The sequence below is a fragment of the Natrix helvetica genome (genome assembly GCF_964273705.1).
Source record: "Natrix helvetica genome assembly, chromosome: 12".
Lineage (NCBI taxonomy): Eukaryota > Metazoa > Chordata > Lepidosauria > Squamata > Natricidae > Natrix > Natrix helvetica.
Genome location: NC_138556.1, coordinates 8004444 through 8029980, shown reverse-complemented (window position 1 = coordinate 8029980; position 25537 = coordinate 8004444). Strand labels below are relative to the sequence as shown.

Here is a 25537-nt window from a genome sequence, read left to right as displayed (position 1 = left end):
CAGCAGGAAATTTGCAAGATTCAGACTTGCAAAGTTCTGCAAATGTAGCCTTACAATAACGTAGAATTAGCTTGTTACCATGAGTTTTCTCCAAGCTCTACCTACCAGAAGCCTTTCTTGGTTGTTCTCCTTCTCATTCTCTTCTGGAGGTTTGATCAGGTAACAGTGATTGCAACATTTCTTCAGCTCCATCACGATGTTCAGGAAGCCGGACGTGCTGCCCCGCGTTCCCTTGGACAAGGCTTTGTAATTCCTTGTTAAAATCCATCTGAAGGGTCAGCGGATAACAAACATCAGTCTCGGCTCCTTTGGCGGTTTCACGAAAGCAAGCCAGCGCATACACAATGCAAAATAATAGAGTTGGAAGGGAACCTTGAAGGTCTTCTAGTCTAACCTCCAGCTCGAACAGGAGACCTTATACAAGAAGTCCTCAAGTTACAACAGTCCATTTAGGGACCATTCAAAGTTACAACGGTATTGAAAAAAAGTACCCTGTTTCCCTGAAAATAAGACCTCCCCGGATAATAAGCCCAATCGGGCGTTTGAGCACATGCACTAAAATAAGCCCTCCCCTGAAAATATTGCAACACAGCAGCAGCCGTGAGGTGACAACACTCACTGCCTCCTGCATCTCAAAATTAATAAGACCTCCCTGAAAATTAATAAGACCTCCCCAGATAAGAAGCCCAATCGGGCTTTTGAGTGCATGCACTAAAATAAGCCCTCCCTGAAAATAAGGCCAAGTGCTTATTTCGGTGGCCAAACAAAAATAAGACCCTGTCTTACTTTTGGGGAAACACAGTAATTTATGAATGTTTTTCATATTTGTAACAGTGATCGTGGTCATGTGATCAAAATTCGGAAGTTTGGCAACTGGCATGTATTTATGACGGTTGAGGCGCACCTGGGGCGTGTGGTCATCTTTTGCGACCTTCCAACAAGCCAAGTCAATGGAGAAACCAGATTCACTTAATAATCGGGTTACTAACGTATCAACTGCAGGGATTCACTTAACAGCTGAGGCAATAAAGGTTGTAAAATGGGACAAAATTCACTTAACACCTGTCTCGCTTAGCAACAGAAATTTGGGGCTCAATTGTGATCGTAAGTCGAGGACTACTTATACCATTCTGGAAAAGTGCCTGTCCACTCTTTTCTTAAAAACCTCCAGGGATGAAGCACCCACAATTTCTAGAGATGAGCAACTGCACTAACGGATTGTGGCAATTTTTAGAACCAAGAGGGAGTCAATGCCATGCTTGAAGTCACTAACTAATTCTCAATTAGTCCTCGTCTCTTAGCCCAGACACCTTGCAGGGTTCTTGTTGAGACAAAAGAGGAGGGGCTCTGCCATCATCTAGCTCACCTTGACCCTCTCAGTAGGAGGAGGATATTAGCAGAGTTAAAGCAAGTTTGATCTTGGTTCCAAGTCATTCCAACTACACCTCTCCCACCTACATTTGCTTCTCCTGGAATGCTTTTCTATCAAACGTTGAGCGCTTTGCTTCTGAACTGAGGCCAGACTGCAGCGTTGTTAATTATTCCAATCTGAATGCTGTCAATTTTAAGACATTGGGTTCATTGGCTTATCGATCCCGTACTCGTTCAATCGGCCATCAGTTTTTAATTTATGTATGTTTATGGGGAGGGGAGGGGAGAGCTTCGGTTATAACTCCCTAGGGGCTTTTTTGTGTGACTCCTGATGGCCAATTTGAATGAAATCCAGCTCAGAACGACAGACGCCTGCAGAGTTGCAACAGGAGACATCCCAAAGTCTCCAATCTTGCATTTAGGCTGGGGAAGAGGACAAAGATCACTTGGAACTTGATTGGTTGGAGATCAGTAGAAAGAGGTTGGGCAGCCTTTTCCTGTGTGCAGGAAATCCAAGCCCCATGCTAGTTTTACTTCTTTCCTAAGACAAAAGTTACCTTGTGGTGCCCACCACCAGAAGGGCCCTTACTTGTAATACTGCTTCTGGAGGGCAGACATCTCCACCCGCAGGATCTGCTCCACTTTGGCTGGGAGGGATTTCTCCACGTCCTTCTTCACCCTGCGCAGGAGAAAGGGCTCCAGGACCTTATGCAGGTTCTGGTACCCGTTCTCTCGTCCTCTGCCATGGTCGACTTCAAAGTCTTCCCAGGATTCGAACCTGGCAGCCACAGATAGGGCAAGGGGGTGGGGAAGAGAGAGAGAAGGATGTAGGAAGAGAGAGGAGAAAGAGAGAGGAGAAAGAGAGAGAGGGAAGGAGGGAGGGAGAGTGAGGAGAGAGAGAGAGAGAGAGGGAAGGAGGGAGGGAGGGAGAGAGAGAGGGAAGGAGGGAGGGAGATAGAGAGAGTGAGGGGAGACAGAAGGAGGCACAGAGAGAGAGAGAGAGGGAAGGAGAGAGGGAGGAAGAGAGGGTGAGAAAAAGAGTGAGAGAGGGGGAGAGAAAGGGAAGGAGGGAGGGAGAGTGGGGGGGAGAGAGAGGATGAGAACCACTCAGGCCCACCTCCAAAGCCAATTTTGCCAATTCAAAAAGGACCTCATTTAAGCATTATCTAGTCCCGGGATGGCAAACCTATGGCACGCATGCCACAGGTGACATGCGGAGCCATTTCTCAGGGCATGCGAGGCATTGCCCTATCACCTGGCCAGCGCACATGCACGCACTGGCCAGCTGAGTTCAGCCTTTTTAAAAGCCATTTTCAACTTCCCCAGGCTCCAGAGGCTTTATAGGAGCCTGGGGAAGGCGAAAACAGCCTCCCTCCCTCCTCCCCCACCAGAGGCCCTCCGGAGGCTTCTGGAGCTTCCCTGAAGCCTCCAGAGCACAAAAAACCGGCCCTACGGGCAAACCGGAGGTTCAAGAACGGACTTCCGATTTGCTCTTAGGGCCAGTTTAAGCCCTCTGGAGCCTTCAGGGACCTTCCGGAGGCTTCCCTGAAGGCTCCGGAGGACTAAAAACGGCCCTACGAGTAAACCAGAAGTCGGTTCCCAAACTTCTGGTTTGCCTGTAGGGCTTTTTTTTTGTGCTCTGGAGAAGCTTCCCTGAAGCCTCCGGAGGGACTCCGGGGGGGGGGGAGCCTTTCCCCCCCTCCCCAGGCTTCTATAAAGCCTTTGGAGCCTGGGGAGGGCGAAAAAAGCATGCAAAAAATGGGGGGGGCGCACCTGTCATGCGTGCATGCGTGCTGTGGGGGTCATGCATTGCATTATGGGTGCAGCACGCCAGTGTACAAACCCCCCCCCCCTGCACTCCCTCCGCTTATGGCACGCGAGCCAAAAAAGGTTCTCCATCTCTGATCTAGTCCATTCTTCCTTTCTACTGGCAAGGTAGACACAAGCATGTCACATCAGCTACAGGCAGCCTCATTTATTTCTATGGAGATTCTCGGTCATCCAGGTCATGGTTGTCCCAAAGATGTCTTTTTTTTTTCAAGAAGGAAACTTTCTCGCCTTTTAAAAAAGCATCTTTGAAGCCTCATTTATTGCATCGCTTAATTTTAACAAAGGCTGCCCAGCTCCTTAGAGACTCTGGCCAGTGTTCGACATTTAAAAAAAGGGAAATTATAAAAAAATATAATTTTATATTTATGAAAAAATAAAAGAAGAAAAGAACATTGTATTTTCAGAAAAGAGATGATAAAACTGATGAAATTCTACAAGGGAATCCCACACATTTTATTAAAAGCTTTCATCAACTGCAAAATGCTTCTGTGAATCCTTCTGTTATCTAATAAAATTTGTTATTGTAAAAAAAGTACAGATTCAGATTCCTGGCTCTCTTTTTTTGCCACAATAAACTAAGAGATACATATTTTTTTAATAAGTTTGTATTAGGCTTGTATTGGTAAGTGCTGGGTAATAATTTGGGCTTCTAAATCTACCTTGCTCTAAAGGCCATTTGAAGCTTTCCGTTTCATTTGCTTTAGGAATTCTTGCACCGTGTGGCGGCTCAAGCGCTACTTCTCAACCCAACTTACTTCTCTGGCATGATGAATTGCAGCAGGGACCACAGCTCCTTCAGGGAATTCTGAAGGGGTGTCCCAGTGATGAGCAGGCGGTGGTTGGACTTGAAGTCAATCAGTGTCTTGTAGAGCAAAGAGTCGTCATTCTTCAAGCGATGGGCTTCATCAACACCTAGGAAGGCCCAGTTGATGCTTCCCAGGACGGTCTACAGGTGGGTCACAATACAGCAATAATGCAGAACCATTTTAGGGAGGTCCTTTTACATCTGCTCTGGAAAACCTTCACCTGTGTCCCAAGCATGACAGGTTGCGACATACAGAATAACAGAGTTGGAAGGGACCTTGGTTTTTTTTTTTTTCTAAATTCAACCTCCAGCTCAAGCAAAAGACCCCATACCATTGGGGACAAATGGCTGTCCAGTCTCTTCTTAAAAAACCTCCAGTGACAGGACACCCTCAACTTCTGGAGGCAAGCTGTTCCACCGGTTAATTGTTTCTGCTTAGTTCTAGGTTTCTTCTCTCCTTGTTTAATTCCCATCCATTGCTTCTTGTTCTGGTACTTTGGAAAATAGGTTGACCCCCTTCTTCTTTGTGGAAGCCTCTCAAATATTGAACCACTGCTATCATGTCTCCCCTACTCCTTCTTTTTCTCTCCATCCCCCTAATCACCTTTGTTGCTCTTCTCTGCACTCTTTCCAGAGTCCCAACATCTTTTTTTACAATATGGTGGCCAAAACTGGATGCAGTATTCCAAGTGTGGCCTCTTCAAGGCTTTATAAAGAGGTACTAGGACTTCATGTAATCTTGATTCTATCCCACTGTTAATGCAACCTAGGATTACATTGGCTTTTTTGGATGCCGCTGCACTATGTTCAATGATATTCAACCCAAGGTAAAAATCTCCTGGTAGAGATATTTCGCCTTCTCCATTTAGCTAGGCTGGCAAAGATCCACACACAATCTAGGGTTTCTTCTATTATGGACAGGGAACCACAATATTTCTGGATTGAGTACTCTGACTCCAGATATTTTTACTATCAAGAAGCTGCATAGAAAAAGGAGCATCCCAAATGGGAGCTCAACATGGCTGCTTACTGCTTCCCAAGGTTTTGTAAAGAAGTTATGTGGAAATATTCCTTTCTATGTCAAGGATATAGAAAATTCACTCACCACCACCCCACACCCCCAAGGTCTGTGGTTCCCAAGTTCTCCAGCACCATTCTGTCTACATCACAGTCCTTGGAAACCTCTTGGACCAAATGCTGAAGACACACCCACATCTTCTCATGAATTACAATTGGACAACACACTGAAGTGTGGTGCAGAATTAAAGCAGACTGAAGATAGCTTACAAAGCAAAACATAATTGCTCAAACATCTTAAGAGCAAATACAATGCAGATGTTACTCATATTAATTCTTTGAATTCATGGTATTGTGATCGCTGTCTTTTGCACCTTAATGCTCCCAAAACATTCCTGGCTAGCAGAAGACTAGAAGGAAGAAAGAAAGAAAGAAAGAAAGAAAGAAAGAAAGAAAGGAAGGAAGGAAGGAAGGAAGGAAGGAAGGAAGGAAGGAAGGAAGGAAGGAAGGAAGGAAAGGAGGAAGAAAGGAAGGAAGGAAGGCCGGCCCTACCAAGGAATGGATGAGTTCTCCAGAAGCAGCTCACCAACTACTGGTATGAGAATCTAGAACTTTCTGAAACATCTTCACTTCCAGTAGCAGCCACCCTTTCTGAGCCAAAAATGTGAGGGCAAACAGAAGAAAGAAGATGACCAGGGTTACTCTTTCCTCCAAGTAGAAACTGCCTTGGCCCATCACTCACCTTGTCTTTCAGGAGGATCTCGTAGGTTGTAATCAGCACATTGAACTTCAGCCGTTTGGTTTGAGAGTGGACCCACTCATACTCACGGATCTGAAGCAAAATAAATGAATGAGTTGGTTTGGCAATTTGACGATGTGTGAATTTCACCCCCCAAAATTCCCGCAGCCAGCAGAGCTAATTATACCACCTAATCATCCAACAGCTCTTCTTTTTTGTACGCAAAAGCCTTCAATCCACTCTAAGCCAAAATGAAGTTTGATTTCACTTTAGCGATAGCACTTAGACTTATATGCTACTTCATGGTGCTTTACAGCCTTCTTTAAGCAGTTTACAGCCCTCTCTAAGCGGTTTATAGAGGCAGCATCTTGCCCCCAACAACCTGGGTCCTCATTTTAACCACCTCGGAAGGATGGAAGGATGAGTCAACTTTCCTGGCAGTTGGCAGAGTTAGCCTGCAATAATGCATCCTAATCATCGTGCCACAATGGCTCTTATACTGTCCGGAGAAAGCTGTCAGCTGTAGTCTATTCAACAGGGTTAAACAAAGAGTGGATCTGACCATCCATGCCAACTACGCAACACATGAGAAGATGGCCCCAAGCTTGTTGAAGCATTTCCATGCCCAGTACCCAGATAAACCTATCTGTTGATATTTCTCTTCTCTTTTCTCTTCCAGGTGGACTTTTCTTTCTCCTAGAGGGACAGCATGTCAGGTCCCCATATCAGAACGCTACCATTCTGGCAGGGAGGGCCCAGATGCCAGTTTACAACTTTTTCTTGTTTCTGGTTCTTCCTTTACTTTGATGTGCCTTACTGGGAATGGGAGGAGGAAGGGAATAGCCTGGGGCCATCTGTTTTGTCTCAGCTCCGAGGAACCGAGCAAGTGGCACCTGAAAACAGCTTCCTATCATCTTCTCAGCTCGAGTTCTCACCACAACTTGGCATCTGTGGATTGCCTCACCTCTGGACTAGACAAAGAAGAAGGGGTTTCTACAACTTTTAACCTAACAGTTTTGAACGGGAATTTCAGAGCCTGCCTTGCTTTCCTTGCTATCACTATCTCCCAATAATGGCACTTTCATTTTTATGTCATGCACCCTGCAGCTCACCCCACAAAACTGTAGAAAAAGAGAAACGTGTTGTCCTAGTCCCATTCAACCCCTTCCTCGTTGCTAGTTTACGCACAGCGTTCCTGCTCAGCTGATCTCCGATGTACACAACCACGTTGACCTCTGGGGCCCAGATCTCAAACTCCCTCTGCCATGAGGTTAGGGTTGATAAGGGCACCACGATCAGAAAGGGGCCATAGAGCTGGTGCTGATAGAAGAGGTAGCAGAGGAAAGAAATGGTCTGGATAGTCTTCCCCAAGCCCATCTCATCTGCCAGGATGACACTGTTGTTCCTGTGGAAGCAGACAAGGAAAGGGGTCAAGCCAACACAGCCATGTTTTTCAATGAGCTCACTTTTTTCTTTTCCCTTTCAATTCTGGAGAACATCTGGAGGCAGGATATTCACCAATGCCTTCCATTGAGGATCTATATACTGCACGAACCAGAAACAAGGGCTGAGAAAATATCTACAGACCCCTCCTATCCCGGACATAATCTATTTCAACTTCTCCCCTCAGGATGTCACTATAGAGCATTGCATGCGAAAACAACCAGAAATAAAAATAGGTTCTCTTCCCCCCCTTCCCTGTGCCATCACTCTGCTGAACACTTAATTCCCCACAGCACTGACTCACTTCTCACCTTTTCTCATCTTCTCGTCTTTCCTGCTAGCTTCTCCTATTGGTTTTTATGATTTATCAATTGTTGTTTGTAATTTATCATTAATGATTATAACTATGACTTATGACCTAGGACCTATTATTTGCTGTTCATGTGTACACTGTGAACTAATGCACCAGAGGCAAATTCCTTGTGTGTGCAATCGCACTTGGCCAATAAAGAATTCTATTCTATTCCTATTATTTCTATTCCACTCTACTTCTACTCTACCCTCTACTGTACTCTAATTCTATCCCTACCCTACTCTACTCTCAGTCTCTCTTGTCATTTGGGCCTAAAAAGTCCATTTTTTGTTTTCATTTTTGTGGCCATGTATTCTGAGAGCCAGGAAAGTCAACCAAGTAGTCTGGCTGCCAACAGTTGCTAGTTCATTTATTTTACACTGTCACGCTATCCATAGTGCACCATAAGGAGGCGAACTCCCTTCACACAATTCTGAAAAGGGTTTGCACCTCACACGGCATCTGCCAGGGCTCCCTGCATAAACAGGGCACGTTCTCCTCCCCTCAGTGTGACTGCTGAGTCACACACCAAACTATAGGTCTCGTTGCAATGGTAAACTAAGGGCATATATCGTTCCAGTATCTGATTTTTTTCCCATATAAACGATGCTGCACTTCAATGTTTAAACGCCCTAGACCAGCGATGGCAAACCTTTTTTGCCTCGCGTGCCATAAGTGGGGAGACCGCAGGGGGGGGGGGTTCGCAGGCAAGCCGCACCCATAATGCAATGTGCGACTCCCCCCAGTGCGCATGCGCGCATGAGAGTCACTCCCCCCCATTTTTTGCATGTTTTTTCCGCCCTTCCTAGGCTCCGGAGGCTTTATAGGAGCCTGGGGAGGGCGAAAACAGCCTCCCCCGCCCCCCTCGGAGGCTTCAGGGACCTTCAGGAGGCTTCCCTGAAGCCTCCGGAGGGCAAAAAACAACCCTCCGAGCAAACTGGAAGTCCATTCCCAAACTTCCGGTTTGTCCATAGGGCCATTTTTTTGCGCTCCAAAGGCTTTAGGAGCTTGCCTGAAGCCTCCAGAGGGTCTCCTATAAAGCCTCTGGAGCCTGGGGGGGGGGGGGGCGTAAAATGACTTTAAAAAAGGCTGGTCAGCTGGCCAGCACGCGCATGCGCGCTGGGCAAGCTGACAGGACAACGCCTCGCGTGTCCTAACAAATGGCTCCGCGTGCCACTTGTAGCACGCGTGCCATAGGTTCCCCATCCCGGCCCTAGACATTGGTATCTGATTATAGATCTTTTTTAGTGTTTATATTATATTGTGCTTTATTAATCTAGGTAAAAGTAAAGGTTCTTCTCGCACATACAGTATGTGCTAGTTGTTCCCGAATCTAGGGGAGGTGCTCATTTCCGTTTCAATGCCGAAGAGCCAGCGCTGTCCATAGACGTCTCCGTGGTCATGTGGCCGGCATGACTCAATGCCAAAGCCGCACGGAATGTTACCTTCCCACCAAAGGTGGTTCCTATTTTTCTACTTGCATTTTTACCTGCTTTCGAACTGCTAGGTTGGGCAGAAGCTGGGACAAGTAATGGGAGCTCACTCCATTATGCGACGCTAGGGGCTTGAACCGCCAAATTGCTGACCTTTCTGATCGACAAGTCAGAGTCTTAGCTACTGAGTCGCCGTGTCCCTTTTTTCATTTTATTTATTAATCTACTTGCCTCCAAAAAGTTGCAGGTGCTCCAATGTTAAAGGTTTTATAAGAGATTGGGCAACCATTGTCTGAAACGGTATGGGGTTTTCCTGCCTGAGCAGGCTGAACTAGAAGACCTCCAAGATCCCTTCCAACTCTGTTATTCTGGGTTAAATGTTCGTATATACTGCAATTCCATGGATGATATGCCTTATGCTAAATAAACAAATAACCATCTGAGCCCATCGGTAAGAGACACTGCTTCAGGTCATCAAGAGAGGAGCACCCAAGGCCTCTTTCTGGACTATGTTTTTGGGAGGACGGATAAGAAGCACCTGCCCTCACTTACTTGCACCAAGAATGAGCCAACCAATTCAGGCCCTCCAGCTGATAGTCCCGGAGTTCCAGATTCTCCCCACCAATGTAGGAAGGTTGGGTCTTCAAGGCCACAAAACGAGGTCTTTGCTTCAGCACCTACGAGGAAGACATCTGTCAATTCTCCCAGCTTCACAGACCTGCTGTTCCGGGAAATTACAGGTGGTCCTTGATTTATGACCATCATTTTGAGCCCAAAATTTCTATCGCTAAGCGAGACATTTGCTAAGTGAATTTTGCCCCATTTTATGACCTTTCTTGCCACGTTTGTGAAGTGAATCACTGCAGCCACTCAGTTAGCAACACATTGGTAAATTGTGAATATGGGTTCCCTATTGACTTTGCTTGTCAAAAGGTCGCAAAAGGGGATCACACGACCCTGGGACACTGCAACGGTCATAAGTCTGAAGCAGTTGCCAAGCATCTGAATTTTGAACACATGACCATGGGGATACTGTGACGGTCAGAAGTGTGAAAAATGGTTGTGTCACTTTTTTCCGTGCTGTTGTAACTTCAAACAGTCACTAAGTGAACTGTTGTAAATCAAGGACTACCTGCACTGCATGTAACCTACCTGTATTATCTGGTTGCGTTCTGTAAAGGATCCCAAGACATAATTCTATGCGGTCACTATATAATTGCTACAACAAGAAGTCTAAAAGTGGCCCAGGACTTTTGCACAGTATAAATCTTGTAAATAAACAACATATGGCTCAACTGCCCCATCTTTAGTTTGCAAGAACATAAAATTCTGTGATACGAAGGAAGGGAGGGAAGATCTGCAAATGGAGCATAATTTTCCAGGTAAAAAGTACAATATTTATTTTAACAAATTTAAACTGAATTGAAAAGCATCCTTCTTCAACATAGAAAAGTGGGCAGAAAAACACTCATCTGCCTTCATTACTCTGTTTGCTGTCAGAACAACACTATTTTAAAGATAAGTCATCTAGGAGGGGGAGAAAAACCTTAATTTGCATTCAGTACATTGTATTTTCAATTATGCAGCCTCAATTGCTGTGAACTTTGTATTTGGGGAAGCAGCGCCACCCCTTGGCCAAGAGGAGAATAAAAGCCACGTGAGAACTAGTTATTCAGAGCCATGACTCTGCTGAACACCTAATTCTCACAGTGCGGTCTAATATGTGCATTTATCCATGTAGTATGACTGTAGTATTATTATTTATCCTTCTTAATATCTTCTTCCACTTATTGGTATCATGATGATAATGATTCTGTTGCTTTGTATGTACACTGAGTGCTTCTGCACCAGAGACAAATTCCTTGTGGGTCTAATCACATTTGGCCAAATAAATAATTCAATTCAATTTAAATGGAAGCCAAAATGGGAAGAGCAATCTAAGGGGTTGCCAGAAAGAAGAGGGAGTCAACCTATTCTCTAAACCACCTGAAAACAGGACAAGAAGCGATGGATGGAAACTAATCAGGGACAGAACCAACGTAGAAGTAGAAATTTCCTGACAGAACAATTAACCAGTGGAATGGCTTGCCTCCTGAAGTTGTAAATGTTCCAACATTGGAAGTTTTTAAGAAGAGATTGGACAACTATTTGTCTGAAACGGTATAGGATTTCCTGCCTAAGCAGGGGATTGGACTAGAAGAACTACAACGTGTTTTTCTGTTAGACTAACCTTGCAATCCCGAGTAGGCATGGCTTTGGAGTTGTTCCTACTGTTGAAGCTATCGATACAATACTGGAATTTTTTGCTGATCAGAGCTTCGTCTTCCCAGCTACATTCTGCGTAGGGAAGTCCCATCCACTTGCAAAGGTACTCTGGCTCATTAGAGGAGGACTTGCGATTGTGAACTACAAATATTGGGTAGCAGATAGAGGGGGAAGGGATGAAGAAATGCATGATAAGAGCCAAGCCATCTTCTTAATGGGCATGACAGAAATATCCAGCCAGGGGTATTTGAGTAAAATACTTCACTGAGTATTGCAATCAGACATCTCTACCAATCTATATAATTAAACAAAGCATGTAAATCAGTAAAATGAATGGGTCGCCTTACCTAGAAATTCAGTTCCAGGATTTGGCGATTTGTTCGTTTTCACCGCTGCACAAGAAATGAGAAAACAGCATCCATAAATGCAATGATTAAATTAAATTAATTATTTAATTGACATGCTGCTTTTATTATTATTTTTGAATAACAACTCAAGGTGGCAAACATATCTAATGCTTTTTCTTCTTCCATCCTATTTTCCCCACAAAAATAACCTTGTGAGGGGAGAGTGACTGGGTCAGGTCTGCCATCTTCAGCTTGGCGCCTTGCTGGCATCCTGCCATCAAAGGCTAGGAGGAGAGGGACATGGGAGGGGGAACAAATGGGCAATTTGTCAATCCTGAAGTGAACCTGGCTGAGGCCATCTTGGAGGCTTCAGGGTTGTCACGCAATAGAGGAAGAGGGAAAATAGTTAGATGGGGTTGTGTAGCCAAAACAAGAAAGCTTTTCTGTGGGAACCAAGGACATTCTCACAGGTGGCTGGCCAGAGGAGGAGTAAAGTAACTAAGCAACCAGCCAGGAACTGGATTGGACAGCGTGACCAGTGACTTGGGGAAAAGGGGAAACTTTTACTTTCAATTAGGTGAAAGCCGCAGGAACTTTTAGAGTCGGCTTTCACCAGTTACGCCAATATGATGTATCCAATAAATTGTTCTTTGAGGAATTTGCCTGCTTTAGAGTTCTGCTTTCTAGGGGTGCATTTTAGCATTCTCAAAACAAAACAAAACAAAACTCAAAAGGTTTTGATGCATTTGGTTCTAAAATGACTAGGTGAGCACAAGACAAAATATGACCATTTGTGAGTTCTTTTTGTAAAGGTGTGAATAGAATCAAGGAAAGGTGTTTTCAGGAAGCATGCATTAAGTGTGTCTTTTTAAAATGTGACTAAATCCTAGCTGTCTTTGGAACAAATTTAGGATTTTTGCCTAAATTGGATAAACTACCTCGGGGTAACCTTTGGCATTAGACACTCTCATTGCCAGGGGCCCATTAAGCTCCTGTCTTGAGTTTATGGGAATTGTAGTCCTAACACATCTTGGTAGACAGTCAAAACCATTTCTTCTCAGAACTTGTAAAGCTTTGACCATGTGGAGAAGTACAACTCTCACAATATTTGGGAGTTGCCAATTCCTAGCAAGCTCTCTGCATCCCTGGAGTTAATCTCGTTAAGCCAGATTTTTTTTAAGGAAACACTTTTTATGAGACAAGAGAGTGTGCTGCAGAGCAAATTACAAGTTTTAATGTGTTTTCAAGAATGGCTCTGGGCCCCGAGCTGTTCTTAGAAAATTACAAACGGTGGCTGGTTGCAATCCAGGCCTTTCCTTAAAAGTGCAGTCGGCCGCCCAGAAAACCCAAAAATAGCAGCAGGAAAACCGGCACAAGTGAGTGGCAGATGCCACCGGGCAAGGTGGACTCATCCTGTTGTTGTGCAAATGATGCTTCAGATGTCATGATGCAAGGACACAGCTGCATTGGTTGCCTTTTGTTGTGGTTGGTTATGGGTGCCTATCTCACCAGGTGAACGGCCAGGGGCAGAACCACACAGTGTAAGTGCCACATTACAATCGTCTACCAAACTTTCAGAGTAGCCCTTTTTGCAAATTTCAATAGGCCCACAATGCCAACAAAATTGCCTACAGGTAATGGTTGACTTCTGACCACAACGAAGCTTAAATTTTCCATTGGTAAGCAAGATAGGTTTCTCCCATGTTAAGATCTTTTTTTGAATCACAGTTTAAGAAAATCACTACAGCTCTTAAATGACTAACACAGTCAAGTGAACCTTGCTTCCCCATTGACATTGCTGGTCAGAAGTCCAGCACAACAGCACATGACCCTGGGACACTGCAATCGTCATAAATATGAGTCAGTTGCCAAGCATCTGAATTTTCATCATATGACCATGGGAATGCTGCAACAGTCCGAAGTGTGAGAAATGATCGTTAAGTCAGTTTTTTCTCGGCCGTTGCAACTTCAAATGGTCACTAAGCAAAACGTTGTTAAGTCAAGGACTCCCTTTGTGGTTTTTTTTTCCTCCTGCTCTTTCATTCATTCTCAAAAAAAAATATTTCAAAAGAAAATCCCATCAGCTTCAACAGCTTTAAATGCCCTCGGCTTTCAGCCATACAAGGCGCACCTTCCCAAAATATAGATGAAAGCATCGTTCTGCTAAGCTTACGCATCACAAGCTGACAGCCTGACTTTAATAATTGGGGAAGGGGGCAGTGGGGATAGGGATGCAGGAAGGGAACTAGGGGGAATTGAAACCAAGCCATCTTAAGGTTACACTAAAAGAATGCGGACAGGCTCCATTTCTCAAACAATTTGTTAATACCTAATTTGGCAATGTCTGATAACCAGGGGATTGTCCAGAAACCAGGGAGAGTTTACTATATCTTTTGCGCGTGAAAATCTCAGATCCAGCTTTGCCTCTTCTGTAATCACTTTGGCTTTTAGTAAAGTATACTTTTGGCTAATCAGGTGCCAGGAGTCTTTCTTTCCCAATTGACCAAGTTGGGATGGTTGACAGAAGGGGTTCAATCAGAAACACATGGGATATATTTCTGCTTCGCCCCCAATGGCCTGATTCCTTTTTAACCCCAAACTCACCAATCACTCTTTCCACAATCTGGTACTGTTTGTTCAACTCAGCCGCCAGTTCCTGTTGGCAGTTGAAATACTCTACGTCTTCCGGGGTGACCTTTTCCAACCTGGGTACAAAAATAAAAAGAACAAATCAGGGTTGTTGTTGTTTTTTTTGCAACAGGCATGTTATTCTGATCTTTCTATTGCACCAAACTTTTGGAAGTGGGGCTGGGCACACCCCAAATCTCATAAAATCTCTAATGAAAATTCAGCTTTCTTAAATTGTTTACAAAATATAAGTGGCTTGATGTTCACTGAAAAGAGAGGACTTTTTAAAAAAGAAAGTTCAAAAACTTGTTGTTTTTTTAGAAAAGTAATAATGGCTAGACTTTCCTGGAATTGAGGCCAGGTGGAATAGCCGTATAAAACATTGTGGCTATTATCTGAAAAAGTGGTTGCAGTCAGTTTCAAAGCCATTTGATTCCATATAGGAAAGGCTTCTGTGTCCTTGGCAACCTAGAAAAAACTAGTTTCCAAATGTCCCCTTTAGGAGCAGAAATCAGGATCCTGACTTCTATAGAGATGCAAAGACTTAATCCCTTTCAAACATGAAACTGTGCAGCACATTTAGCCAGTTTTTAAAGATGTGGGAAGGACACCGTTTACTAATCTTGGAGTGATGTCTGTGTCTGCAGGCAGTATGTTTTACAAGGAACTTTAGATGGTTTTTTGTTTTAAATCCATCTCATTGGGGTGTTTCTATCTAATCTGGTGGCGATCCATCAGTTTTTAGTACAGATAATCCTCGACTTACAACTGTTGCTTTCGTGACCATTCAAAGTTACAACAGAACTAAAAAAGGTGACTTATGACCATTTTTCACACTTACGACTGTTACAGCATCCCCGTGGTCAGTCACAGGATCAAAATTCAAACAGTTGGCTCACACTTATGATGGTCCCAGTGTCCTGGGATCACGTGATCCCCTTTTGTGACCTTCCAATCAGCAAAGCCAATGGGTAAACTATTCGTTTAATAAACATGAAGCTAACTGTGGCAAGAAAGGATAAAAAATGGGGCGAAACTCACTTAAAGGCCTCGCTTAGCAGTATACATTTTGGGCTCAAAAAAAAAAAAAGCTTGAGAACCACAGATCGATCTGGGAACTCCTGTTTTCCATATAGGAAGCCCATGATTTTAATTATGTTCTGAGCAGGCCAGAAGAAAAGCCTACCAACTGTTGATGTCTTCTTCTTTCTTCTTGAAGTTCTCCAGCTTCTTGATGCCTTTCACTTTCTGCTGCTGCAAGGAATCCTCACTTTCCCACGTGCTATGGATGTACGACCAACCTTTCCATTTAACTAAGTACTGCACTTCCCCTTCCTCCTTTTCTGGGTCAAAATTGGCACAGGGATCACCGTTGGCTTCTGTTGAGTAGACAGTGGTGGAGGCCCCAATGGCTGCCGAAGGAATAGAGGGGAAAGTAGGTCAAACTTTGCAAAACCGGTCTTGGGACTTTGCTCCTATGGAGGGTTCCAATGGGTTTAGCTGTACTCAACTTCCAAGAAATTCCATTTCATCTCTTCTACTAAAAAGTGGGCCAGCCCTTCACCCTCCTTGAAAATGTTCTATTTTTGACTGTGACAGCCTCTGGCGGCACAGTGGTTAGAATGGCAGGCTAGTTCTGCTGACTGCCGGCTGCTAGTAGTTTGGCAGTTCAATTCTCACCGGCTCAAGGTGGACTCAGCCTTCCATCTTTCCGAGGTGGGTAAAATGGGGACCCAGATTATTGGGGGCAAGATGCTGACTTTGTAAACTGCTGAGAGAGGGCTGTAAAGCACTGTGAAGCAGTATATAAGTCTAAGGGCTACTGCTATTGTTCTCTGTCTTAGTTGTGCTTCTCTGTGGCTCTGAGTTTTCCCAAACATGCTTATCCCAGAACTAAAAAGCCAGGTCCTTTTCAATACCTTAAAGGTCCTGTTCAGGGAATTGGCTTGAATAATCAGTTAGGTGTCAGGGTAAGGTCTACAGGCCTAAGGGTGTTTATACTGGCAAAGCCTTCCCACTCTACCCTTGATTTGGTCTGCACTCAGAGGTCTTTATAAAGTAAAAAAATATATATATTCAGTTTGCCTTGTTCAAGAGAACCCTCCCTTTTGCAATACAAAGCTAGTTTTTATAAAACCTTGTTTGCTATGATAAAGCAGTCGTCCCTAGGAAGAAATCTCCAAACACAATATGCTTCTAACTCCCAAACTGGGAATTTTGCAAGCTGTGTCAACAAAAGATAATATTTTTAGTTCAGAATTTAAATGAGGGATCCTTGGTGCTCTCTGAGCTTGGTGGTTTTCTTGCAGACATTTCATTACCCAACTAGGAAATGTCATCAGTGCTAGGAGGGAGTGGGATTTGTAGAGGAGGAGGAGGACTGTGAGGTCCTTGGTCTTCTCTGAGCTTGGTGGTTTTCTTGCAGACTTTCATTAACCCAACTAAAAAATCATCAGGAGCACTGATATTACCTAGTTTGAGTAAAGAAATATCTGCAAGAAAACAAGCAAGCTCAGAGAGCACCAAGGACCCGTCTGCAAACTGTGTTTGCAGAGTCAGGCATTCTAGAAGCAAAGGTGTTATCTCTGGAAGGATCCAACTTAGAGAAGGATGCTTTTAACTGGGTGCCTACGTCTACTAGGAAGAAACACTGCTAGGAATATCTGAATCCAAGGGAAATTTTCTTGCACTTACCTCCTTTCTTGCCTATTCTCCTCTCCAGTACTTTCTCAATGGTTTCACTGTTACTCTGCTGCTCCTCTGCCCCTTCGCCTGTCATCTCAATCAAGTCGTCTGAATCGGTCTCAAAGTCATCGTCTTCCTTGTAACTGGGCACAAGACAATGCACAAGGACAGTTCAGGTTTTTCCTTCTGCCAAATGGGTTCTCCATGTCAATAAGACTGGGTTTTCCCCCCACCCTTGGCCACTTCCACGTGGTTGGACTTCAACACTTGTCGCCAACAGCTATTCTAACCCTGGAGTTCTGGGATTTGAAATCCACGCATTTGGAAATGGCCAGGACTGGGAAATAATGAACCAAAGATATTATTTTTATAAGCTAGAAAGGGAGCTTAACATCTCCAAGCCAGCCTGTGCTCAAAGGAAAAATTCTTGATGGTAAGATGGCACAAGTGGAATAATCTAGGGAAGTTGTGGGTTCGTCTGTAAGTGAACAACAGCTTCTCATGAATGGTTTAATTGGCTTTCCTGCCCATTGTAGAGGATTGAATTAGATCAGTATTTCTCAACCTTGGCAACTTAAAGATGAATGGACTTCAATTCCCAGAATTCTCCAACCTGCTCCAGGACATTGCATAATCTGGGTTCACATATTAAGGAAAGCTGTGGTTTGCTCAGAGATGGCTTGGTAAATAAACCATAATGACATAGGCTCACATATTAATTTAAGGCATAACCAGGTTAGTTCATACAAAGTATGATGGCTGGGTTCAGACAAACAAATCACCCCATATTGCTGAGCATGTGTGAACCCAGCTCTAGGTTTTTCTGCCATTACCTGACATTTTTGGCTGCTCGGCGCTTAGTTTGCCTTTTGGGGGTCTCATCCTCCTCATCATCATCTTCCTCTGATGATTCGGTTTTCCTCCGCCTCTTGGACCGCTGGGGTTTGCTGCTCCTTTTTGGGATGGGTTTGCTCGCTGCTCTGAAATGAAACAGACCGATACAGGAGTAGTAATAGTAGAAGTAGCGAGAGCAATAGACTTATAGATTGCTTCACAGTGCTTTGCAGCCCTCTCTAAGCAGTTTACAGAGAAAGAAGCAGAAGAAGAAAAAGTAGAAGAAGCAGAAGCAGTAGATGAAGAGATAATTGAGAAGATATTGGACTGTGCAGAAATGTACACACTTACATTGAAGATTAAACAGAAAGAACATACAGAATACTATCAAACATGGAATTTATTTTATCAATGGCTGGAAAAAAGGGGTAAAGATTAGGAACATAATTTGTATTGTTAAGTAAACAAAACAACCCTCACAGTATGATGTTTATTAAGCACTGGTTAAATGTAATCATAGAAAATTAATAAAACTTTATTTTAAAAAAGAAGCAGCAGCAGCAGAAGCAAACCAGAAGAAGCAAAAGCAGGAGCAATAGCAATAGTATTTAGACTTATATACCGCTTAACAGTGTTTTACAACCCTCTCTAAGAGGTTTACAGAATCAATATAGTGCCCCCAACAATCTGGGTCCTCATTTTACCAACCTCAGAATGATGGAAGGCTTGAGCCGATCAGGATCGAACTGCTGGCAGTTGGCAGAATTAGCCTACAATACTGCTTTATAACCACTGCACCACCACGGCTCAGTAGTTGTAATAAGCTGAGCATTCTTTAACACCAGACCAGGGAATCAACCCCATAGGAAGGCTAATTTTCATTATTAGGTTTCCTCTGTTTAGTCATGTCTGACTCTAGGGGCTGTGCTCCTCTCCATTTCTTAGCCGAGGGAGCCAGCATTGTCTAAAGACATTTCCGTTGTCATGTGGCCAGCATGGCTATACGCCAAAGGCACAAAGAATGCTGTTACCTTTCCACCAAAGTGGTACCTATTAATCTACTCGCATTTGCTTGCTTTCGAACTGCTAGGTTAGCAACAGCTGGACAAGTAAAGGGAGCTCACCCTGACTGCGCAGCGCTGGGGTCTCAAACCTGGGCTGTCAGCTTTCCAGCTGACAATCACAGCAACTTTAACCGCTGAGACAGTTATTGAGACTGGCTCAAATAGCAGAATCCTACAGGTTTGATGGTGCTGGACCTTCTCCTTTTTATACTCCAGTGACTAGTCTATACTTCAGCCGCTTCCAAATGCTATCTCATTGTTTTGTACTTTAAAAAAAAAATGTTTCCATCCTTTTTGCCTGGGCAATGATTCCTGTATATTTCAATCAAGATCATCTTCTTTAACTGTTGTCCTATGCTAGAAACTTTTGCCATTCTTCTGTCTTCCCGCTAGGCAAAGCTTCCATCATTGCACTCAGAATACTAACCCACAACAAAAGGGTGGAGAATCCAAGGTCTAGAGTGGGGAAGAATAAAGGCAACTGCAAGGAAGGCAGTATCGGTTTTCTCACCTTCTTGAACTAAGTCTTCTGGAACTCACTTTCTTCACTTCTTGTTCACTTTCACCACTGGAGTCTTGATCTTCAATATCATCTTCATCATCATCATCCCCAGATCCCTCCCTTTTCCATTTACCTGTGTGTCTATAAAAGTTGATAAGGAGTATAAGTGTTAATGACCGTCATTATGAGCCGTTATCGTGGCTGCTTTTACATGGCAACTAAATAACAACCCCTCCCCCCAAATATGTAAGAAGGCCTAGATATACAGAATGTTCATCTAATGTTAAGACAATTAAGTTATTAACTAGGGCTGTGCAGAAATACATCCATAAAGAATGGGAAACCTCCTTAAAGTAGCTGCATCTTTCCTTGAGATGACGCGGCTGCCCTTTGTGGCAACCTGCGATTTCAGGAAAGGACAAGGTTGCTTTAAAGAGCTAAAAACAGGTGCTTTGCTCCAAAGCACCATTCAGAAAGTCCCCATTTAGCTCTGTTATTAACAATGACATATGTTCAATTAACAGTTCAATTAAAATCAAACCCATTCGACTAAATGTACACAATCCAAGTTACACCCCCTATTTAATATGCCTGGCAATGGAACGTTCTTTTAAGTACAAAGAGACATTAGGTCTCATAACTAGGATATCATTTTAGTTTCCAGCTAATATTGAGGCTATTAGGGGAGGCGAGTCCTCAAGCCACATACAATCGTCCGAGGAACTTCTCAACCTTGGCACCTTGAGGATGTGTGGACTTCACAGGCTGGCTAGGGGTATTCTGGAAGCCGCAATCCACGTGACTTGAAGCTACCAAGGTTGAGAAGCATTGCCTTTAGCAGATGGAAGAGTTTTGCTTTCTTCCTAGCAAATGAAATGCAGGTGGCTGGTCTGATATCCACTCTTCCCTCTCCATGGAACAGTTCCAGAAAAGGAAGGATCATGTCCCTTTCTTCTACCAATCTAGCAAGGATCTAGAGTGCCAGAAGAGGACAAACATCAGTATATATGTGTTCATGCAAGAGTGGTATGTTTTGTGCAGGTTTCTCTGGGTGTACGTGGAATAGGGTAAAATGTACAAATGCATATTGGGAGAAGGACTAGAATTCTTCAAGTCATACTCAACTGAAGATTTCACAGAGGCCTCCAAGTAGTTTTCTAGGCAGTGTTATAGAAGTAGCTCCCTACTCCCTTCTTCTTAGTTTTAAGATCCCAACCAAATGTGTAACTTTGGGGTTTTGTCTTGATTTCCCTTCCAAGGATACAAGGTCAATATCAAGTTCAGCTAAGTGTTGCCACCTCCTAGAAGAGGAAGGGCAGACTATACAGGTAGTCCTCGACTTACCACAGTTCATTTAAGGACCATTCAAAGTTACAACGGCACTAAAAAAAATTATGACAATTTTTCACACAATCAGTTATGGCATCCCCATGGTCATGGGATCAAAATTCAGATGCTTGGCAACTTATGACCGTTGCATTGTCCTGGGTCATGTGATCCCATTTTGTGACCTTCTGGCAAGCAAAGTCAATGGGGAATCCAGATTCACTTAACAGCCATGTTCACTAACTTAACTGCAGTGATTCACTTAATAACAACTATGGCAAGGAAGGTCGTAAAATGGGGCAAAGCTGAGCAACAGAAATGTCGGGTCGTAAAGTGAGGGCTACCTGTAGAGACGCAAGAATCCTTCCAAAAAAAAAAAAAAAAAGGAAAACTACATTTGTTTCGGAAACGAGACAGAGTCCCTCGTAACTTACATTTTTCTCACTTGCCTTGAACTTCTTCTTTTGGGACTCTCACTTTCAGACTCGCTATGCCCCTTGAATGGAAAGAGAGAAGGTGGGAGAGAGAGGGAAGGAGCAATAAGAGAGGTTGACGGCTGCATATTTTGCTTGCAAATATTCTTGGCATCCCTAAAGGGTGTTGGATACACCTTGGCTCATTCCCCCCCGATTCAAAGCCAATAGGGAGGCATTCACTACCACACAGCGAATAAATAAGCAACACCCTTTTTGGCCCAGTATCCCAACAGTTCTGTGGTGTTGTGTTTGTTTCGTTCCTTTAAAAAAAAAAAAAAGACAGGAACTCTGTTGCATCGTGAACACAAGTGGGCAAAGGTACTTGAAAAAGAAACACAAATTGAAGACAAGAAGATCAAAGAATAGCCAAAAAGAAGAAGGAAGAGGCATTGACAGCAGCCACACACCAAGGCTTTCCAAGTGTTGCAGAAGACAGGATGGATTTGGTCTACTGATGATGTTACCTACTTTGGTAATGAAACATCTGCAAGAAAACAACTAAGCTCAGAGAGCACGAAGGACCCAACAGTTCAACTCTGAGCCATAAATATTCTCTTCTATCAGTTCAGGTGACTGCCGTACCTGGTTTCAAAGGCACATGATGAGTCATACTCCAAAAACTATGAGGGATCGGGAACAACTCCCTCCCCACAAATAACAATATGGGGAAGGGCTGGATAAACAGTTCTAAAATTTCATTTCAATTTAAAATCATACAATTTCAGTTTCATACTTTCAAAATCTATGTTGATTTTTTTGGATTGAGTGGAATTAGTAAACCACTGAGTCTCTCAATTGCAGTGGGGTGGAAATCCATGGATTAATTACCTGAGACAGGTAATTAATATATGCAAAAAAGAAAAAAAAGAGAAAGAGGAGGAGGAGAAAGGAACGGTAAGCCCTTAAAATACATCTCCTACTTTTTATACAAAATTACCCTTATGCTTACATATATTTATTAAATCTTCTTAAACAATTAAACTACTAACACATCAATCTGTTCACTCGATAGTAAAGAAAAAGAAGCTAAACACGGCAGCTAAATGCCCACAAATCTGGATAACTTTGTCTCAAAGGAATAAATTGATCTATTGATGGGCAGCTCGTTCAGCTCAAAATGGGTGCTCAGAGGCCAGAATGTCAAGAGTGGGATTTGCATGACTTTTGCATGAAGTTCTCACAGGTAACAGGATACAAGGAACTCCAAAGATAGTGTACTGGTGCTGAACAAAAAAACCCACCACAAAAATCTGCTTGAGACTGACAAAAACACACTTAGAAATTGAATCATCAGTTGTTTCTTCAGTTTTCTTTCCCTGAGAACAGGGCAATGTTATTTAAATTATAGGTGACAAGAGAATTGAGAAAATGAGCTGTTATATATAGAATAGAATAGAATAGAATAGAATAGAATAGAATAGAATTCTTTATTGGCCAAGTGTGATTGGACATACAAGGAATTTGTCTTTGGGTTGATGCAGGCATCCAAATATATTAGAAACAGGTAAAGAGAATAAGATGATCTTTGCAGTCAACAGCTGGGCACATCTGTCTCTTTCCAGGATCTTTACGAAACTTTAAAGGTTAAAAGTGTGTCCCTTGAAAATTTTGAAAACAATCCTCAATTGTTAACGTGCATCCAAATACATTAAAAAGTAATTAGCTCTTCATATCTGGAGTGCTCACTCAAGCACCCTGCACCAAATAGAACAAGTCTATTTCTTCTTCTGATCCTTCCCCAAATTACAAGATGTATACTGACTCCCATCTGTCACAAAGCCTCCGCACTGCACTGGCCCATCTTCCACCAGAACCAGATGTCGCATTCTCCACCAGATCCAGATGAGAGCCTCATTAGAGGAGCCAGATGCTGGCATGGAATTATGGGAGCTGACAGTATCCCCTTTGTAGCTATACAAAAGCTTTGCCTCTCTGGTGCCCCCAAGCTTTGAAGGGGACCTCCTTCTGTCCTCCTGGCCATCATCATCTCTTGCTTTTCAGGGGCAAACACAGTCCGAGGCACTCATACACCAAGCGTAGCCATAATGTGGTTTGTTATTTATCTGCTTGGGGGAAATGCAAATTCATAACAAGAAAGAAATTTTGTTATGTGAAACTCAAAAGGATAAAATTTGCACATCATGCTATTCCAGGACAGAAGAATTTACCCCCAAACCTTCCTTCATTGTAGGTCATCTTCTGCACACTTTCCTCCATCAAGGAAAGCATCCAAAGAGTGAATCCAGTTTTCTTGGACTGGTTGGGTTCTTTCTGTATTTTTTTTTACTGCAAGTTCAGCTTCGTGTTCTGTCCCTTACTGGAGAAATCCCATCAAAATGAAGTTCTCCAGAAGCTTGCATACGTCTTCTCCAACTGGGAAGCTGTAACCTTGTTCCTGGATTGAGAATTATGTATGTCCCTTTGAAGCAGTGGGCAATAAACAAGAACCCTGAAGCTACTTAAACATAGGAGCAGAAGGTAAAGCTCTTGTGGTGATGGATCCTACTTCAAATCTCATTCTTTGATATTGTCTGGTTCCCCAGCGCAGCTTCCTACCCTGCATTATTGCACAAACACACAAACCAGATTATAGATACTGTGTGAGCACAGGTAGTGGAAGAAACTGGGAGGACCATGGCAGTTTTTAGTGCACTTGATGAAATTTTCTGAAGCCCTTCAAGACTATCTTTGCCAGGCTTTGCTTACTTAACCAAACATTCTCACCAGCATAAGCCAACAATCCAAAGACAAGCCTCAACCAAGAGTTCAGTCTTAAACTGCGGTTTAAGACGTTAGGTGGGACTCTTGATTTCTTTGCCCCTTTAACATCACATTGTCCACAGTGAAGTTGAGGAAATGATCTTCTTGAACTCCTAACCTCGTCACAGCAAAATAGAGATATACTTTAGATCGTTTTTCAAATTTATGTAGCGCTTTTTTGCACAATCCTGCCAGAATGTTTTTTCTCAAAGTCACACCAGATAAGATAGCAGGAGCTTCTTTGCCAGGTGGAATGGCAAAGTGGAAAAATCAATAGAGAGGAGTAATTTTGGGAATTCATCTGGAGGGAAGTTAAGGGACCTCCTCTTTTTTCCTAGGATGCATGTGTGAGGTGCTGCAGCTATGCATTTTTGAAAATACATACACCCAATGGAAAAATATTACCCAGGCAAAAGTAGTCTACCATTAAATAAGAAATTGTTAAGGATTCCTAGATGCACCCCCATTAGATTCCTTAAATAACAAAAGCAGCATTTACAGACTACATTTTGCACAAGCAAGAGCCCATTAATTAAAGCACACTGCTGAAGTGAAGGTTGTGCATTGTTGCTTTTGCCACCAGAATAATCCATCCTTTTCTTTTCAGGGGGGAAAGAAGCATTCTATTTTTTTTTACATTATTGTGTGGTATTGCAATGTTTGCTGTGAATCATGCACATATTTTTCTTTCACATAAGATACAAATAAAGCCAGTGTCTGTCGCATTGCCGACAGAAACATCTAGCAGACAGCAAATCCAATGTTTGCAAAAACTACGTAATAATGTAAAATAAAATAAAAATTGGACTTACCTGAGCCCCTAGTGGGTGTGCATGTGGGTCATTATGACAGAGAAAAGAGGGCCATTGAGCTTGGCATTTGTAGAACTTGGAAAAAGGAAAACAAAACCCTGTTGTTTAATGACAAAATAATTCTTGGCCCCTTGGATCTGAGCTTTCAGAGGACTTCTGAGTGGGAGGGGGAAAGAATATGGACTGAGTAGCCCAGATGGAGTTCTGAACAAGTAGTAGACATGGAGGACAAAGTTGGCTCCACTTCTTGTCCATCTCCCATATCAACCCCACCAACTGAGAAGATTGGAAGAGGAAGGAGACATGGACAAAACCACTGTCCAAGATGGAAGATCACAGAGGATCATAGGAGAGAAGGGAAGAACTGGGGAGAGAATGGAAGGCAGACCTGGCCAACACATCCCTTATGCCAAGTTGCTTTGAGAATAAAAAAGCAGATTAAAGGCTGTCCTACAAATCAGTTTCAAATCTTGCCTCTGCCGGGAAAATCACTAAACTAAGACAAGTCTCTGCTTCTGTATTATCTCAGATAACTTCACAAGACCTTTCCCTCTATTGCTTCAGTATCCATACAGTGGCACAAACCCAGGCCTGGGATGCAGAAGTATTTATTAGAAAAACCACACCTGCCCTTAAGTGCACCGGCCCCCAAAGGGAAAAAGAATAGTAATAATTATAATAATGACGAGGATTTAAAAACCTCTGAAGATTCCTGTTCTGCAATTTTTCCCATTGCGGTGAATCCAATCTGACCGAAGAGAGTTGAATTCGAAGACAAGACAGGGAAGGGCCAAGAGAATAATTATTTTTGATGCAAAATGTTCAAATCTGGGTGCCTTCTGCTAGGC

General features: G+C 43.2%; 1 protein-coding gene across 4 annotated transcripts in view; it reads right to left on the bottom strand.

Annotated features, from left to right (window-relative positions):
• The window catches only part of CHD2 (chromodomain helicase DNA binding protein 2), a 71765-nt gene that overhangs the window by 31263 nt on the left and 14965 nt on the right, over positions 1-25537 (bottom strand). For 3 of the 4 annotated variants that reach the window (XM_081965036.1, XM_081965033.1, XM_081965035.1), the window contains exons 5-18: positions 21076-21137; positions 19325-19456; positions 17749-17895; positions 16925-17058; positions 15417-15642; positions 14207-14307; positions 11603-11647; positions 11221-11396; positions 9543-9667; positions 6951-7167; positions 5766-5855; positions 3957-4147; positions 1961-2149; positions 106-268 (exon numbers count right to left, since the gene is read on the bottom strand). In XM_081965036.1, coding sequence (XP_081821162.1) covers positions 106-268; positions 1961-2149; positions 3957-4147; positions 5766-5855; positions 6951-7167; positions 9543-9667; positions 11221-11396; positions 11603-11647; positions 14207-14307; positions 15417-15642; positions 16925-17058; positions 17749-17895; positions 19325-19456; positions 21076-21137 — 1998 coding nt within the window. The remainder of the gene's footprint in view (positions 1-105; positions 269-1960; positions 2150-3956; positions 4148-5765; positions 5856-6950; positions 7168-9542; positions 9668-11220; positions 11397-11602; positions 11648-14206; positions 14308-15416; positions 15643-16924; positions 17059-17748; positions 17896-19324; positions 19457-21075; positions 21138-25537) is intronic. The other variant, XM_081965034.1, reaches the window with a different exon arrangement.